Genomic DNA, 18,653 nt, shown 5'->3' with positions numbered 1-18,653 from the left:
TCATACTCTTACATTTTGAACCAGAGAGAAGTCCACGTATTAGGAAATGAGGCAATATGTCCTGCCCCACAAGGTGCAGTTACCACTGCTAGGGCTCTGGAGAAAATCATGAGGATCTGGAAGCCAGCAAGTCTCTCCCAGGGTTTTATTTGGGGTCTGTCAGTGATCTGTTTTGTGGCTGCCCTGCTGAATCACTGCCATCCCCCTCCCCTCTTCAGAGCTCAGTTGCTCTTCCTGCTCACTGGGAATAATCCCCAATAATCCTTTGTAATCTGTGGGAGTTCAGTGCAGATGCCGGTTTAAGAATACACAGAGTCCAATGGTTAGCCATATTTGCCACAAGACACAGGATACATCTGGTACTCCTGCAGAAGCTGTGCACTATCCAACATGGACATGCAAGACCCAAGACTGCACATCAGCCTCTGACTGCAGTGTGTATGCATAACAGGCATGAACCTCACCAGATTTAGAAAAACACCACTAAAGAATATGAGCTTTTCACCTTAAATATTTAAAGAACAGATAGGCAGCCTCTGAGTTTTGTTACCATTCATGTATACATTTATTAAGCCAAAGCAGTTTGATCATGTCACAATATGCTACTAAAGCACATGAGATCCCTTCTTTTTAACTTTACTAACAATGGTCATTTTAATTACTTTTTGTCTTCCAAGCCTAAAAAAAATAATCTGTCTGCATTCCCATGAAAGGCTCTTCTATGGTTTATGGGTTTTTTTCTTTGTCTTTTCTTACAGTACAAAATGAATGTTTCTCAGACATATAAACAACCATCATGGAAATGAAACGGCTCTTAAAATTAACTTTATTGTCATGGACGTTCTGTTAGATTTACGTTAGATGAATTTCAGCTCAGTGACTCCTTCAATGAAAGTTCCCGTTGTTATCATCACCTGCACCACAACAGTGCCTATAGGCCCCGGTCAGGGTTAAGGGCCTTCTGTGCAGGTGCTGTACAAATACTTCAGCGTAACCTTGAGGTCCCCGGTAAGAATGGCATGTCTGATGGGGCTATAACCCTTGCTGCTTCCCTCTGCTTAGCGGTGACCCTCACAGTTACAGGAGCTGAGTGAAACTGTTCTCCAAACTAAGTCTGGAGTTGATGCACAATGACTGAGAAGTGTTACTACAGGCCAATCCTGACTCCTGCAGTCCTGTGCGTAAAGCTGCTCACATAGGGGAATGCTCATGTGAGTAAGAAACTGGGAGTGGGAAAGGTCTGCAGGATTGAGTCCCTGGATGCGTGTAAGAAAAGCAGACCGGTTCCTTTTTCTCTAAGGTTTCAGTATAATTCTAAGAGAGAAATGCACAGGGTCAGTTGCTCAGTTTCAGCACCTCCAGCACTCTGAGTTCTGCTTCCAAATTAAAGAAGTTCTCTGCTCTGCCTTGGGCTACTGTGACCTGGAAAAGTCTGTTGGACACTCTTTGTCATTAGGAGGCAGTGATTTGCCATTACAGCATGGAGGGCAAATCAGTTTTATGGTGTGAAAGGCTGCATCCTAGGCAGGAATTGTGAAAATTGTGTTTGGCCATCAGCAAAAATTATTCTGAAAAACATTTCAAAGCAACTGCAGTTTAAATAATGATTACAACTTGGAATTTGAGGTGCAAAAAAACCCCAACTATTACATGAAATAAATAGCAAAGAATCAATGTCCCTGCACAAACATAATGCATTCCTGCCTATGAAGCAACCCTTGCAAATTATTGCCCTTTAGGTTATGTCAGATGTTTAAATGAACCCTTTAGAGCTAAAATACAGTACTCTGAAATGAGGTTAGAAAAACTTTAAAAGGACGAATGGGAAGTGTGTACAATGCTCTCTTTACAATGGATTTCCCACCTGGGTAGCTTCAGTAGACATAGAGCCGGTCGGAAATGGCAGCAGGCATGTGTGTCATGATCTGCATACGCAGCCACCAGTAGTAATCCATGGGGTGGTAGCGAGTGTAGGGGGTGGTGGAGGTGAGCGCGTGGGTCACGCTTTCAATGACTGGCGAGGTGTCTGTGGAGCCACTGTTGCAATACGTCTCCATCTTGCTGACCTGCTCGTCAAAGTACTTCCTGCCATAGTCTTTGCGCACTATCTCAGGGAGCTCATCCCACATTTTGTCTGCGATGGCTTTGATGCGCTCGGGGCTGTACAGGTTGGTGGCAGCAATGAAGTTGCCAGGCTCGACGATGCTGACCATCACCCCCTGGGGCTGCATTTCATACCGCAGGCAGTCGGAGAAGGCTTCCACACCGAACTTGGTGATGCAGTATGGTGAGCGGGCAGGACTGCCCATGCGGCCCATCATGCTACTGATGTTCACCACACGACCTAGGCAAAGCACAGCTCAACTGTTGTACCTCATCCAGAGCGGATACCAAACACACCACCCAACACATTCCTGCACATGCATCCACCTGCCCACTACACATTTGTAAGGTCTGCCTGGCAAACCTGCTCTTGCTCTATCTGAGCACTGCTGTTCTATGCAACAGCTTTCAGTCAGGAGATTAAGTCCACTGCTTGTGTGCCCTGGCTCATTATACTCGAGGGCACATGAACATGGTGACACACAAAGCTCAGTACTATGGGGAACAGAGAAGAGGCTGGACAGAGCCTGCATAGTGAGAAACAGGATTGCTCAGCAGCAATCAGGGCTGAGCCCAGACAAGAGGCAAAGAAAGCCTCTGGTACCAAGGCTAAGCTTGTTTATTTGCAAGTCAAAGGCACAAAATTCAGGAGCCCAATGATGGCTTATAATGTGTACCTCTTAAAAGGGAATGGATTGCTCCTGCACCACAAACTGGCAGAGTCTAAATCCACTGCACCCTTTCTGGGTAACAGCTGGATTATGGCTCCAGGCACAGAGCTGGGGCCTTTCTCCTCTCCAGAAGCCATCAGTTCTGGCTGGGGAGAATGCTGGTAGAAGACTGTGGATGCTGCATTCTAATCAGAAGTTGAAGTTCTCTGCACCTTCAATCTGCTCATTGCTGAGTTGTGTTAGAAAGAGAAACTTTGACCACAGAAGAAGATACCCTTCCATGGTGGAAGAAGTGCTACCTGGGCCATATAGCCCAGGTCTGCAAAACAGAACAACACTGTTCATCTGTGCATGCTCCAAGAGTAAAAAATATTCTCATTTAGTCAGGTAGTTGGGCTAAGTAGAGGAAAGTTTTTGCCCCTTTATGCCAAGACCCATGCAAGCTCCAGGTCTACATTCATTTCCTGTACAAACCCCACCTCTCATACATTACAAGCTCCCAAAGTAACACAGCTCATAGCTGACAAGTTCCCTGCAATAAGCATGCCATAGGGCACTGCTGCTGTTCACCCTGCCAGCACTGGCACAGATGGTTTTTGTATAGAGGGGATGATTGCACCTGGCACACGAATTTAGGGTGAACTGTTTTTCAGGACTGCTGCCTTGCAGTGTTTCTCAGAGCAGTTAGGTAATCTATCATCTGTGTGTATGCTGTGGGTCACATTCTGGTGTAAAGGTACGAAGGTGGCCAGTGTGCAGAGAGAACATTTTGGCCCCTAACACAGTAAGACATGGGGCAGGATGAGGGACTTGCTCCACGTCAAGAGGAGATCACTCACCCTTTGACCTCCGGATGAGCGGGAGAAAAGCCTTGGTAGTTCGCACAGTCCCCCACAGGTTCACTTCAGCTACCTCCATGTAGGTGTCCATGCTGGTGAACTCTACTTCCCCGAATGTGGAGATCCCAGCATTGTTAACCAGTCCCCAGAGCCCTAGAAAATAAAATCAAGCAGAAAGCTTTCCCTCTCTGAGACTAATAAGAGAAGCTTGGAAAAGGCCTTTCTAATAGATTATTGAACCACACAATAGAGCTTTTCATTACAACTTCTAATGATGGAAGCCAGACAGAAGAGAGTCCAGAGCAAACTTCAGTCTCCTGAGCAAATGTAACCACAATCAGGATCTGCCTGCACTGCCCAACACTGCAGCCACAAAGTGCCATGAATAAGACTCCCTTAAAGGGAAGTTATGAGCCAGCAAATGGAGAACTTCATCCTTGTCTAAGCTGTTCTCCTTGCATTCTCTTTTTACCCATTGTGAATTTTTAAAAGCAGCAAAGTTTAGTCTCTAGATGCAAATAATAAGAATATGCAAGACCTTGTAAGAAACAAAAGAGAAATTCTTTCAAAATAAAATTCCTTGTGTCACCATAAGAACTAGAATGTCTGCAATGCTGGGAAGGAGGCATGGGTGGACACATACAATAGCCTCTTCCTTTTACTCTGCTGCATCCAAATTGGCAACAACTGAAACGACCGACTCATTTGGCAATGAAAAGAAAGATTAAAAAGGAAATTGGGACAAAATGAACTCAATTCATATAACATTCTGATTGCACAGGAAACAGACTGGGCAAAGTCTGGGATGGCTTCTCTCTGCTGTTTCGAAAAACTCACTGTTATCTGTTGACTGTGTCCAGATCTGTGTTCTCAGAAGCAGCCCAGAAAAGGCAACTTCGTTCTGGCCTATGCTTGAGAACACAGGGCTAGAAAACTCAATTCATATAGAAGATCCATATATGAAAATAGTATTTAAAGAAAAGTGAAAGAAATAGGTTTATGCAAAATCCAAAATAAAACGTTACTGGTTGTTCTGCTTTTAAACAATCTTCGCATGTTCCATTGTGGATGTTCTTTAGGGGAAAAAAGTGCAGTTTACCAAAGGGTGAAAAGGTTTCAGGGACTGGGATTTTCACTGTACCAGAGCAGAATTTGCTGTCATCACCTAAGCACAATGAGGTAGGCAGGCTAAGAAAGTCAGTTAGTTACAGATACCCCCTGAACTCTGTAATGTATGATAGTATCTGCAATAGCACTGATAATCAGCTAGCTTCATGAAAAGGGAAATCCTTTGGAAAACCTCTCCATTTCCTTTGCCTTTTCTGTGTTTGCAGGAGACATTTCCATTGCTAATCTCCAAGCTTTGGGCGCTAGCCAGATTTTACAACATAAATGGAGTCACAATAAACTTCAGGTCACAGGAACAGAGCACTAATCCCAGGGCCTTAACCACCACCCTGATTTCTACTAGTGTCCCTATAGGAGCTAGTGGAGAAAAAAAGCAGTTTTCTTTCTAGATGCTGTCTTAAGTGGGAAGCTGCTTTCTTCCCACTTCTTCTTTAACTGTCATGGCACAACACTTAACAGGCCATTTGCTCTGCACTACTGCTCCTCAGAGTTTTGTGCCCTTCAACCATATGCTCAGCTTTTTAAACATACCCTGAAAATGCTCTCAGAGCCCAGCTAAGGGAGCTCTGCTATCTATGTGACCTTACAGCCCATTGCAGACACCTACCTTTCTCTGGGTCCTCCAAGCTGCTACTCACATGCTCCACAGCTCGATCTACTTCTTTGCTGTCACAGACATTGAGCTGGACAGTTCTCATTCGATCACTGTTCATACCGTCCAGTTCCTTGGACCCACCTTCTCCCTTGTCCTAGATGGGAAGAAAGCATTGGCTTGAATCTGGCCAAAGAACTTGTGTAGAAAATCATACACATAGCAACCATCAGATCAAGCAAAAGAGCGCACAAGGCAGTCACAGAAAAATCAGAAGTCCTGCAGCTCTAAGAGGAAGGGGATGGACAGGGCTGCTCCTGCAGAACACCATTCCTCCAATTCTCCATCTGACCAGGAGCCCTGCCACTGAATCACCTGGTACAAACTGTTTTGACCACCAAGAAAGAAGCCAGAGCTGGATGTGTGACAGCTAGGTGACTCCTGCCCAGTACAAGCTCCTGAGATCTAGCTATGCCCCCCTGCTGCAGTGATGGGAACATGGTGCAGTTCTCACTTTAGCTTGCAGGTTCCCCTTGGTGTCCTTTAAGCATCTTGCTCTCTTCTCTGCCTCCCACCATGAGCTTTTTCTCACTCTGGTTTCCCATCTCCATTCTTTTATTCCCAGCTCATAACAACAGATTCCTTCAGTATACACATATCCACTCACAACCCAGCCAATTAACTGCAGCCAACCCCTGGGATACCTTTCATATGGGCCACACACCACTAGCAACAAGGCTACTGCACCCAGAGCTAGTCCCTTCACAGCAGTCAAATGTGGCTGTGGTGTTTCCAGGACAGAAACACGGGTTATTAATATGAGTTTGAGACTATCCCTGAATCATTCTCATGGTTGTAAGCTATTGGACTGTGCTGGCCACTCCAGGGTACTTTTGTAGAGGATGATGAGGTCTAGGTCTGAAAATAATCACTTTTTTGGAACAACCCTACCTCTGCTGTGAGGAACTCCTTCTGTCCCCTCAATATCACCCCTCACTAGAAGTCTTTTACTCCCCATTAACAGGCTAGATATGGAGTGTGTCCCACAGGATCATCTAATGGCTGATGTGCTCCACCCCCACCACTCAACTCTCCAGGTAGCCCCACTCCTGTGTCAGCATCAGCAGGCAAGCACTGGAGTGCTTTTCACTCCTGAGAGATGAGGCTTTTTTGGATAGATAGCTTTTCTCCCTCTGACCTGGAACAGGCCGGTTCTTCATAGAAGGGCTGTCTTCTGCCTGCTGAATGACATTAGATCATTCTAAACACCTCAAGCCACAGGCACTCCCCATCAGAGACTGCCAGCAGTCAGCTGACAATGAAGTGGTGCCCATCTCTGCAGTCTGAATCCAGGCTGCCTATTTTCTGCCTCAAGTGAGAGCTCCCTTCAGACACCACACTTCAGATACCACACAAGGATGGCCATATGTCCCCCTGTCTCTGTGCCACCTGCCTTCCAGAAAACCTTCTCCTGGCTCCTCTCATTCCTGGGCTTATCCTTTGTTCTCACACAGTTCACTAACTTAAATACCTGATGTCCCCTCTTGTCTTCTTCTCCACCCTTCCTTACTCCATTGCAAGCTGTTAATACTGGTTAGTATTTGTTCTTAAGAGAAGGCATCTACTGCACTCTCTTCACACAGAAGCGCACTGCATACACAAAGGAGCAGTTAAAAGTCCCATGCATAGCTCAGTAGTGTTTGTTTCTACGGTGACTGAAAACCGTTTTGTGCTAGAGTTTGCTGTTCACTCAACAGGTGCCAAAGCCAGTGTGTATGGCAAAGCGTTAAAAAACATACTAGTGGCACATGTGAGAATACCAGTAGGGAATCAGCAAATACAAGCATGCAAGTCCCTTGAAAACAGCAGATATAACTAAAAGGAAAAGGAATAACAATAAGGCCAACATGCTTATTTCCCTGATCTACAAAAATGCTACAAAATCCCTGGGCCATAGCAACACAGCAGCCTCAGAGGCCTTGTAAGCTCTACTGGGACCTTCACAACATCCTCTTCTTCCTCCTTTAAGGGAGCATCTCGCTTCCACCAAGCAGCCAGGTGCTTGGACAGGGACCCTTGCGGCTGGGAACCTGGTCGAGAGTTGGGCTCCGGGCATTAACCCAGACTCATAGGGCCATTCCCTTGGCTCTCCAGAAAGGGCAGATAGGTGGTGTTTAAGGCAGGCACCCTGTGATTGTGTCATGCTGTCCTGGTGCGGGATGCAGCGTGTCCCACAACCCTGGGCCAGTAACCAGCAGTGGAAGGACCTTCTCATGCTATACCAAAAGACTGGTACATCTCTGCTGTCAGCCCCAGGGCCATGGCAAGAGGACTCAGCTCTTGCATACTGAAAAAAAACACATTGCTGCCTCATCTTCCTCTTAGCATGGTTATCTTCTGGGGCCCATGGGCTTTAGTTTGTACCTCTATCAGTGTGTCCTTCAAGTGGTATGTAACACCCTGTGACTCTGAGCACTCTTCTGAGACATACAGAAACTGGTCTGCATGCTGGCTTGCTCAGATAACCTCTGCCTTCTCATACTCCTGTAAGCCACAGCAGGCCCGAGCACACAAAGCAAAGCAAACAGGGATTCCATCACACTCCTGACAGCCATGACAAACATCACGTATGTCCACTGGTATGAGATACTGATGGAAAAATACCTTCTTCATCTTGTGTCAGCTAGCTCCTCCAGCTATTGACCAAAGAGGAAAAAATAAGACAGCTGCAGCATGATCATTCATTGGATCCAGTCTACCGCTGTCTTTTGGCAATGAAGTACCAACACAACCCTCACATGAATCTGTTTGCTGGTGAAAATGTTAGGAAGAAACTGTGTGTGAAATAGCATACTGTTAGCACAGATCCATCGTCAGGCTCCCCTCAGTTGTGGCTCTAAACACTTCTCTCAGGTTTCCTTCAGTAAAAACAGTCAGATGCTCAGGATCTGGCTCTCTAGGAAACCCTTCCTGAATGAAAAGTCAGCACTGCACACACTTTTGATCTTCAATAAGGATGTGATGTTCCCAAGAACAGTGCATACCCTGAGGACATGATGGCTCCCCAAGCTGCAGTATGCTTCTGATGTGCAGGTGTGCTGTGACAAACAGTCCTGTGAAAACAACACTGAAGTTTCATAGCCATTTCCTCACTGTCAGGGCTAGGTCAAATACACTCAAGCAAAAAATGATGCTTCTTATTTCTACTTCCACTTCTATCTAGCATCTAAAAACACACCAGGCATTTTCTGCCCTAAAATCAGCACCAGCAATAACTATACTGATCAGAATTCTTATAGTTTTGTTAGTGAAACTTGAGACACAATGAGAAATCAGCTCAGTCTCCTGGAGTTGTTTTAGTTCTACAGGGCAGTTCTACATAAAATATATGCCATGAAGGCACACAGGAGGCCAACTGGTTAACTAAAGGAGCTTTGGCATTTTACAGTGTTTTTCTGATGACAACTTCTGTTTCCAGTCTTGCCAAAGTCACACAAATTCTGGAACATGGGATGAGAGTCCAGCTACAGAATAAATATTTAATTACACAGTGATACCGCAGAGCCTTTTGCTGATTTTTGGCAATGAAATAAATGTTGATCAAAGCCTAAAAGAGTTCTGGCATGCTGCTGCATGTCAGCTTATGCTAAAATTGTCAGAGGCACAGATTTTCCACTAACATGCATTCAGTGGAATGAGTACTGAAGACACCAAATGGGAAGTTTCAGTGACAGTTAAAGGCATGCTCACTGAGAATTAGGTCTCTGGCAGCTCAGACGGGGGAAGTGAAACTTAGAAGTAACTTTGCAGCCCTCAAATTTTTGAATCCTGCCAACATAGAGGCAGGCTCTTATTCTAAACAATGGATTTTAAGTCTGCAACATTCTTGTATTTTCTAATGTTGATCCACAGTTAAAAGAGCTGAGTAGAAACATCTGCCAAAAAAGTACTCATCTACCCTCTCTCTTCTTGACACCTTTTGAAAAGCAGCAGTTTATAAGACGTCTTGTTCTGCTGTGAAGCCTGTAGAGGGAGCACAGGTTAACAAATAAACCCCTGACCCAAAGCTGAGACACAAGGAACAGAGCTATAGAAACACAACCTTCTCTTGAAAAAATGCAGCAGAAAGAAACTAGTAATTTAAGCAAAACATAGTAATAGTGGAAAAAATAACAGTACAAAGGGTATGGATAACATAAAAAAACAGCTGGCAAATTCTCTTTGAATAATATAACTATTCAACATACATTTATAGAATAGAATCATAGAATAGTTAGGGTTAGAAAGGACCTTAAGATCATCAAGTTCCAACCCCCCTGTCATGGGCAGGGACACCTCACACTAAACCATCACTTACAGTGATGAGTAAGCTAAAAGATTAGGATCATCAGACCCACCCCAGGATACCCCAAGGAGTAAGTTTGTTTCTGTTGGGAAATGGACATGCAGCTAAAAAAGGGCAGCACTTCATAGGGAGAGGCTAAAGCTCTCTCCTGTTCTCCATGACCAGGCACCTCTGACTGCTGTACAGAGCGCTCCTGGAGAATGTGTCAAGATTTCACCACTAAGCTGTCTGTGGCCTGATTCTGCTCTCACTTGCACTAGTGGAACTCTTTTTGCTTTCACAGTGATTTCAGAACATCCTCAATACACACTGAGGTAAAGCTTTACTTACGAATATAGAAAAATACGCTCATACCATATGCCATAGAATCACTGGTGGCTTGGTGTACATCACAATTACAGATAAACCCTGCACAAATATGTGTAGTTCGAGAGCAGGGCCAATGGTCCAGACTTAACCTGATCCCAAAATTTGCTTATGGATAAGCCTATAAAGTCAGGTTCAGGTTTCCAGTCCATCAAATATGGAACAGACCACAATGTTGTGATTCAAATAAGAATCTCCCCATGTTCAGACCTGGTTCTGGTCCAGACCAGGTTATGCTCTATGAAATTCAAGCACTCATGTCTTTCCCTTTGGGCTATCAACTGCCCTCCTTCTCGCAGGGAGAAAGCTGTTCAGAGTGGAGGGGGAAGACTGGATTTGCTACATGTCTGCTCACATGCCACAGATGAAGAATACAGTTTTTGTGTTCCCTACCTTTTGCAGGCACCCAGCGTAAATAATGAAGCCTTTGGCATGCAGGTGCTTGGCCAAAGCAAATCCAAAGCCTGAGTCACAACCTGTTATAAGCACAGCTCTGCTACCAATCTGCAAAACAGAACAGAACAAAATGCGCTGGAATTGAGTATCTGAAATCAGTGATTGGTAGTACACTGAACAAAACCATGTCCTTTGCCAGGAGCAGTCTGTTCCAGGGATGTTGTCTGCTCTCATTGCCAATACTGCCACCCAGTGCCTCCTGAAGACAAGAAACGAAGGTTTCATATGTAGTTCACTCCGGTGAGGCAGAATCACTGTCCCTCCAACACAGAGAACATTGGCACTGTCCTGGGTTCAGCTGTACCAGTTATTTTTCTCCTTTGTAGCTAGTGCAGTGCTGTTTTCTACTTTAGCCTGAGAACAATGCTTATAACACACTGACATTTTTACTTGTTGCTATGTAATGTTTACTCCCATCAAGGACTTTTCAGTCTCAGGCTCTACCAGTGAGGAGGGGTACAGGGAGCCGGGAGGAAGTAGAGACAGGACACTTGACCCAAACTAGCCAAAGGGGTATTCAATCCCACAGCACGTCATGTTCAGTATATAAACTGGGGGGAGATACCCAGAAAGCCCAGATTGCTGGTTGGATTGGGCTGGGTATTGGTTGGCAGGTGGTGAGCAATTGTATTGTACATCACTTGTGTTTATTATAGTCTTTTCTTTTTCCCCTTTTAGTTTTATATTCTCTTCCCTTGTTACTTCCCTTATCATTATTATTATTGGTGGTAGCAGTAGTGATTTGCGTTATACCTTAGTTACTAAACTGTTCTTATCTCAACCCGCAGGAGTTACATTCTTTTGATTCTCCTCCCCGTCCCTCCAGGAGCAGCAGGGGGAAGGAGGGAAGGAATGAGCAAGTGGCTGCATGGATCTGAGTTACCGGCTGGGCTTAAATCACGACAGGCACCTGTGGCAACAGGGTCCCAAGGCAGAGACCAAGCACACCATTCTCTGGCAGCTCACACCCATCTTGAAATGTGAAAATATACCAGACAGTTTCCCAGATGTGTTTTCCTGCAGTAGGAACTGTTCCTATATGTTCAAAGCAGGCAGGAGCCCGCTCTTGTGTGCCATGCAGCCCATAGGGCATGGGGTAGATAGCTTAGCTGAAGAAAGAATAGGGACTGACATTACTGATTGCTCATTCATTTTTCTCTCTCTAGCATGTAAACCCTCTAGTGCTGGGTTTCAGAAGGTAAGCAGAATCAAGTGGGTTTAATATCTGAAATTAAAACTGGTTGCTCATAGGTCTTTTTGTTTCTTTGCTGGTCATCTTATTTTTCCAATTAAAACTTAAAACAGAAGTATACCTCCTTCTTTCTCCAGACCCCTTCTTCTAACCCAAAGAGAGCCAGCAGTTAAGTGACATGTTAAAGGCTGCATGGCTTACCGGACATTCCAGCAGCAAGAAGTGCACATGCAGCAAGGTGCTGCTGTGGGTAGGATTAGATAATAATTACTTGCAATCATTCCAACTCATCTCTTAACAAACTAGCAATTTGGCTTTCCCCAGCATACACAGGGATTCATCAGGGTCACAGCGGAAGCCCAGAAGCGATGCAAGGGCCATATATGAATTCCTCTGAGACTGTTCAGGGATTACGAAGCAAGATGTGCATGTTCTAGCACTGCTACAGTGCTGAGTTCTGTGCCTCAGGTAAGTGGGCAAAACATGCCCCTTCTTATTGCCTGGCACTGTTCCTGGCAAACTAGCACCTTCCAGGAGAGGGCCTTAAGGAAGATGGCCACTCTCCAGATCAAAAGGTGAGGACACACTGATTTATTTACATCTCTTTACACAACCATACTCCAGAAAGAGCACAGTATTAGGAAGTTGTTATGCAAATTCCCTCCACTGTAAGGTGGAAGATTTCATTTGCTGAGTTCCAAAAATAGAAGAAACCAAGTAGTCTGATTATTTCCATCCCTAGCACCATGCTACGTCAATGGAAGCTCTCTGCTAGGAAAGAATGTGGAGTATGCTGGAGAGGTCCAGCTCAGAGTCTTTCTGGCAACTCGGAAAGAAGAATTTGGTCACCAGGCTTCAGGGATTTTAAAACCCCAGCTCAACAGAACTAGTTCCTGGAAAACACAATCATACTCACCTGATCAACTTCATTTGCATAAGAGCGGCTGCCACATGGGGACAAGAGAGGGAAGCAAAACCTTTGCACAGGTCTGTTGGTAAAACAAACAAAAACAACAGAACAATCAGGCACAGAATATCCTGTCTGCACCCTCATCCTGCAGCTTACACATGAAAAGGAATGTAGTATTGTCTTTATGCATGATGTATACTGTCATTTGAGAAGACAGAATCCAGCCTACAGTTCTCCTTAGTCTGAGCCTGTGTGTTTTCTACTGTATGAAACATTTGTTTCTTCAAAGAGCTTGATGTTATTTCCAGCTGCAGAAGATGTCCGGATATCACTAATTCTAAAACAGCTCCGGGTCTGGAGGCACAGAGCTGCTTCCACTGCAAAATGGGCAGTAGAGTGTTTTCATTTCCAACAGCAACAACACTCTCACTTAACAGTTGCACAAAGCTGAGGTAGAGGAAGTTATTCATTTGTCTGATGAAAGTATTCTGCCATAGCATTGACTCTGATACCTACCCCAAGGCTGAACTTGCTTGGATCTGTCTTCCTGCTTCTACACACCGCTCTACTCTTCTGTCATCTTAGATGACATTTCTTCCTCTACAGCTTTAGATACTATTAGATTTTATATCCCCTCTTTGCAACTGTTTAAGCTAAGAGACACCACATCTTTTAGCAATACCTGCCATGCAGGTCTGAAGCTCCTCCACATAGTATGTCCGACTCACAGGAAGACAAACCATGTTCACAAAGACAGATCAAGCAAAGCAACAATGCCTTCCATGGAGTAAGACTCTACTTAGAAAAGCTATGCTACCAGTAGCATCATGCTGTCTTAGGTCTTGCCATCATTCATCAAACTGGGCCTAGACAACACACCACAGTGACCCTAGCCTCTGTCCTTGCCAACATCCTCTCTGAACTGTATCTGCTTTTTCATTTTTGCTTTGGGCACTGACATTGCCCTCCCAGAGACTTCTGGCCTTCCCCTAGATTTGCTGTATTTGATCTACCCTAACAACATCTGTCTGTCAGCAGAGCTTATCTTCCAGGCTGCTCTTCCATCCTGTAAGTGAATCTGCATCATCATTCACTATTATCTCCTGCTCACATTACAAGCACTCCCAGGGTGACCTGTGCTACACTGAACAGCAACTTGCAGACACTTTGGCTTCTAAGCTCCACCTTGGGAAAACAAGGCTAGAAAAAGGGTCTGCTTGGGCAGAAGCTTTGAACCAGATGGAAATGGAGCTTGTTTATATTCAGGCAACAGTGTTCACTCACCTTCCTGCAACAGTTTAGCTTGTTTTCTACCTTTGAGTGTCACAAACCCAATCAGCTCTTGAAACAGCTACAGCCGATATAATCACTGCAAAGGTCAGTCCCCAGGCAAGGTCTGTGTTAACATCACTGACCTGCAAACATGACCTGGAACTTTTATCTCACAAATAAGCTTCTCTGTGTATCTTAAAAGTGTCCAGAAATGTTGATAACATTTCTTTTAGTTGCATGAACTTGATTTTTATTTTTCAGTGTCATGTCTGGTCCTGTTATTTCACTGCAGAGCACTGATTTGCTGCACTCTATTCATAATAACCTGCAGAGAATAGCTACTTGACATTCTGCCTACCTTGACCTGAATCCAAGGGCATCAAATAGGTGCCAGCTGCTGATAAGCAGGAACATCACCAGAGGAAACAGCTATGAAGCCTATACAATGCTAGTCCCCACACAGTATGCTAATGTACCACAAGCCATTTTTGTCATTCTGCATGACTGAATTCTAGAGACCACAACTGAGACTTCTAAAGTGCACAGATGGTCCTCGAATTGAATCTGTGCCTGTAACCATGGACCACTTTTTTCACTTACACCAAAAAAGGCAGTCCTTAGCTTGAAGAGTCAAGTACATAAATGCTACCTCAAGGTATTAAGATACTAGTATAATGACAACACTGCCTTCCAGATGAACAAATTTCCATTTCAGGTTTAGCAGCTTGTGGGTACTTCAAAAAATGCAACACATTTTTGCCCCGAGTACAAGACACACGAAGCACAAATACACAGTAAGCAAAATAGAAGAATATGCTGAAAATTCTTTTTTCAAGTCAATAATTCTTTTTTCAAGCATTAATTTGTACTTTTAAGGCTGGTGCAGCTTTGGGGTATGTGTGTGTAGTAAATAGGAGATATAAGGCCTATGTCTGTTTGCACAGGAAATCTCTAACAGCTTAGCTGTCTTTGCTCTCTACAGCTCTGTTACTGGAGCCGTCCTTGACAGTGATGGTGCTGGACACCACTACCAACAGCAGTAGAAAAACACTGGAGGTGGCAGTTCTTGCTTAGCAGGCCATGAGCCATTTTTAAACAGCTTACGAACAATTTGTGGTAAACACACCATTGTTTGGGAACCCTGCCCTAAGCCAGTGAAAGCACTCAACTTGCTCTGAATTTGGACTAGTAGGGTTCTGATCATATATCAAAATAAAAGGTGGTTTTTTTTTTTCAGAGCTAGGAATTAGATAGGCAATTTTCTGTACATGTTCAGAAAAAAAAAGCTTCATTACTCAGCCCACCTCTGGTCTTCACTAAACCCCTCCCCTCAAATTTCTCTTTATTTCCTGTGATTCATGGCCTCTTTGATGAAGTCACAGAAATACATGAGGGTTTCTTGCTCTGCAGCAAAGCCTACTTGCTGATATTCAGAAATAAATCTTTGCTTGACACTGAATTAATGCTCTGCTCAATCTCCTTTTGGCTGCAGATGATTGTCCAAGTGCAAAAAACACCAAACAACATGTTGCCAACCCTTCCTTGCAGATAGAGTCCATCTGTACTCAGCTCAATGACTGAGCACTGGCATGGGTTGCCCAGGCAGGTTATGGAGTCTCCATTCTAGGACATACTCAAAAGCCACCTGGACACAGTCCTCAGCAATCAGCTCTAGGAGGTCCTGATTGAGTAGGGGGGCTGGACCAGATGACCTCCAGAGGAGCCTTACAACCTCAACCATCTTTTGATTCTGTAAATAAACTGTCCCATTGAAATTATATGAGCCCTTTATATATGCTTTACTCAAGATCTCACTCTTTCTTCTTCTCCTCCACCTAGTTACTTACCTGAGGCCATTCCCTGGGTCCTTGAAATTCAGGGCTTTCACAGAGAAGCTCAGGAGAGGCCGGGACAGTTTAGTAGCCAACATGCTTTCAATTAGCACACTCTACCAACTGCAGTACTGTTCTTCCTTTGTTCTGCAATACAAGATAGCACCTGTTGCTCAATTATTTTGTAAGTCATGCTGACTCCATATTTCAACATGAAAATAAAGTCCAAAGGAACTCATATTTTCCCCCTGCAGTCCCTCACAGTGAGATAAACAGCTCAACCTTCAACTGCCTCAAGATGCTTTTAAGTAAGGAAAAAAGATTATAAGTGAAGTAACCAGCAGTTAGGCATCTAAAGAAAATCTAAATTTCTCCTTCTTCGGCACATCTTTAACTCTGAACCAGCTAAAAATTAAGGTACCTTCATGGAATAGATTATTTCAAGTGAGCTATATGAGACAGTGCTAAACTAAAATAAAACTTCAAGTCATGGATGCTGTTACATGTTCTGAAAGCAATCCTTGGGCTTTTCAGCTAGTACAACCATGCAGTTAAAAATACATTTATTTCTAATTAAGTAGAAGGTGATGCTGCACTGTGCACAGGGAATCACTGTGCACTATGGGGTAAAAAATGCTCAAGAAGGAGAATTAAGTACAGAAATTGAGTTTCAATCACATATATCCTGGATAAATCCGATCCAACACACACACACACAAAACAACCTCCCCAGCCTAATGCCCAGCCCCCTTTATTATAGCAGAGAAGCGGTGTCTAATTGTTAGGGCTCATTTGCATCTCTGCCGGGGGCTGGGCTGCTGCTGCGGCAGCTTCGGGGCCTGCGGGAAACAGGCCTCGACGGAAAACTGGGGCAGCTACTAGAGAAAGCGCCGCGGTGGGGCACCTCCTAGCTCAGGCTAGGAGGTCTGTGCTCGGGAGGCCCCGGTGACTTCGGCATCCCCCAGAAACCCGGGGGGGTGCTGATCAAATTCGGGAGCTCGGTCGCTACGCCCACAGTTTGCGTGAGGAAAGCTGTAAGGAGGCGGCGCGGGGCCGGGCCTTCCCCACTCAGCGCCCGCGGCCCTGCCCCACGCCCCGGCGGCTCCCGCGGCCCGGGACGGGCTGACGGCCTCGCCATGGCGGCGCGAGCGCGTGTCGGTCCCGCGCCCGGGCAGCGGCGGGGCGCGGCCTTCCACGCGTGACCGACTTGGGGCGGGCGGCAGGCGGAGGCCTCGCAGGGGCTGATACCGGCGCCCCCCTCCCCCGCTTCCCGCCGCGGCCTGCCCAGCCAGCATCGCTACCTCCCCACGGGCGGGCAAGGTCAATCCCCGGGCGGCCCGGCAACCAGCTACCCGGCAGGGCTGGCCTACCGCTGCCGCCGCGACATCCCCCTAGCCCGCCTGCCCCCTTTCCGTGGAGGCCCCTGAGGCGGCGGCGGCGGCAACGAGCCACCCACACGTTACCTGGAGCCCGCGGGCCTGCCGGGTGCTGCTGCTGTTTGAATGAGGCTGGGCCGGTGCCCCGGCTGCCGGGGAGCGGCGGGGGGCGGGTCGGGGGAAGGGCTGGGGCGGGCGCGGGCGGTGGCGGCGATACGCGGCGGCGATAGGCTGCGGCCACTGCGGAGAGCCGCGATGGTGCCTCTGGCTCTGGGTGCCGCGATGCCGCTGGCGGGCGGTTCCTGGCCCGTCGCCTTTTTGTCCTCCTGCTGCGGAGGTCCCGCCGTGCCGTGCCGTGCCGTGCCGTGCCCTGCCCTGCAGTGCCCTGCCCTGCCCTGCCCGTGAGTACCGCGGCGAAGGGCCGGGGACTTCAGCCCCTTCTGGGGCTAGCTGGGGAGAGACCGACGGAGGCTCCCACGGGGCCTAAAATGACACCGCGCCCGCCTTCAGGGCTACCTCTGCAGTTTAACGAGCCGCGGTTGAGACGTCGCGCCTGCGCGCGTGGAACCTCCGCACGGGCACGGCGAGGGGCGATGAAGTGCGGAGCCGCGAACAGCCTGGGCGGGGGCCGTGACCCCGCTGTGCTCCACGGGGGGCGCGAAACGACGGCGGCGGCGGCGGCGGCGGCGGCGTGGGTTTGATTCCAGTGCTTTAAGTATGGAGATGAGCGTAAGGGAGGAAGAAAGCCCTGTGAATGGAACAGAATTGCATAACCACTCTCTTCTGTATGTTTCAAAACCACACAGTTATTTTTCATTTGATTGGAATTAACTTAGCCCTTGTTTATGCTCCAGACAACCTTTCTGCGGGCACTGGGAAGAACTTGCAAGTGAACATGGTTTTGTGCCAGGCCTGGCACGGCCAGATAACAGCTTTGGCCTGTTTGCAAACTCCCACTTCACTCTTCTGCTCTGCTCCTCATGTGCCCCATCACTGTCCCACCTGACGAAATACCTTCCCTTTAGTGAATATTTTCAGTTGCTTTTCCTGGGATTCAAACCCTCAACTTCCTGACTATGGAAAAAGAAAACAAGCAAAGTCTACTGTGTAACTGCTCTCATCTTTGCATTAATACGTTTGATAACAAGCAGATGGCTGGGGAGGGTATAAAAGGGAACAGGACCAGAAAACAAGTGACGCAGCAGTAGAAGAAGATGAAGTCTAGGCAAGTGTGGTAGATTCCCACATTATCCAGAGAGACTGGCAAAAAACATAGCTTCGCTTTACTTAGCTTCTTTTGCGATAAATATGTATTATTTTGATAGATCACCCTCATGAGTAAAATAAGTTCTGTTATTTAAGAAAGTGATCATATCCCAGTAGGAAAAGCTCATGAGGTGTGTGCATTTGAGCTGGCTGCTGGTTAAAATCAGGCTGCCTCTCTGGGACCATTTGAACTGCATGGAATGTGTATTACAGTGCTATGTACCACACAAGGGAGACACAGTCAGTATTACCCCAGCAGCATCCCCAGTAGAAGTTGTTCTGCACTCTTAGCAGGTCTCAGGTGG

At 46.3% G+C, this 18,653-nt stretch overlaps 1 protein-coding gene across 1 annotated transcript; it reads right to left on the bottom strand.

Moving 5' to 3' along the window:
- Positions 1-537: 537 nt before the first annotated feature.
- BDH1 (3-hydroxybutyrate dehydrogenase 1) lies at positions 538-17,383 on the bottom strand. The gene is made up of 7 exons (XM_061452832.1): positions 17,170-17,383; positions 15,722-15,853; positions 12,609-12,681; positions 10,438-10,548; positions 5,349-5,490; positions 3,614-3,766; positions 538-2,344 (listed from the first exon to the last, which is right to left on the bottom strand). The coding sequence occupies exons 2-7, from the start codon at positions 15,802-15,804 to the stop codon at positions 1,875-1,877; spliced, it is 1,032 nt and encodes a 343-aa protein (XP_061308816.1). The 5' UTR covers positions 15,805-15,853; positions 17,170-17,383; the 3' UTR covers positions 538-1,874.
- Between the last annotated feature and the right edge of the window lie 1,270 nt (positions 17,384-18,653).

This window comes from Pezoporus flaviventris, unplaced genomic scaffold (genome assembly GCF_033815535.1).
Source record: "Pezoporus flaviventris isolate CSIRO_AGI_PZ_B2104156 unplaced genomic scaffold, CSIRO_AGI_Pfla_v1 ptg000013l, whole genome shotgun sequence".
NCBI classification, from domain to species: domain Eukaryota; kingdom Metazoa; phylum Chordata; class Aves; order Psittaciformes; family Psittacidae; genus Pezoporus; species Pezoporus flaviventris.
This window is presented reverse-complemented; position numbering and strand designations above follow the sequence as displayed.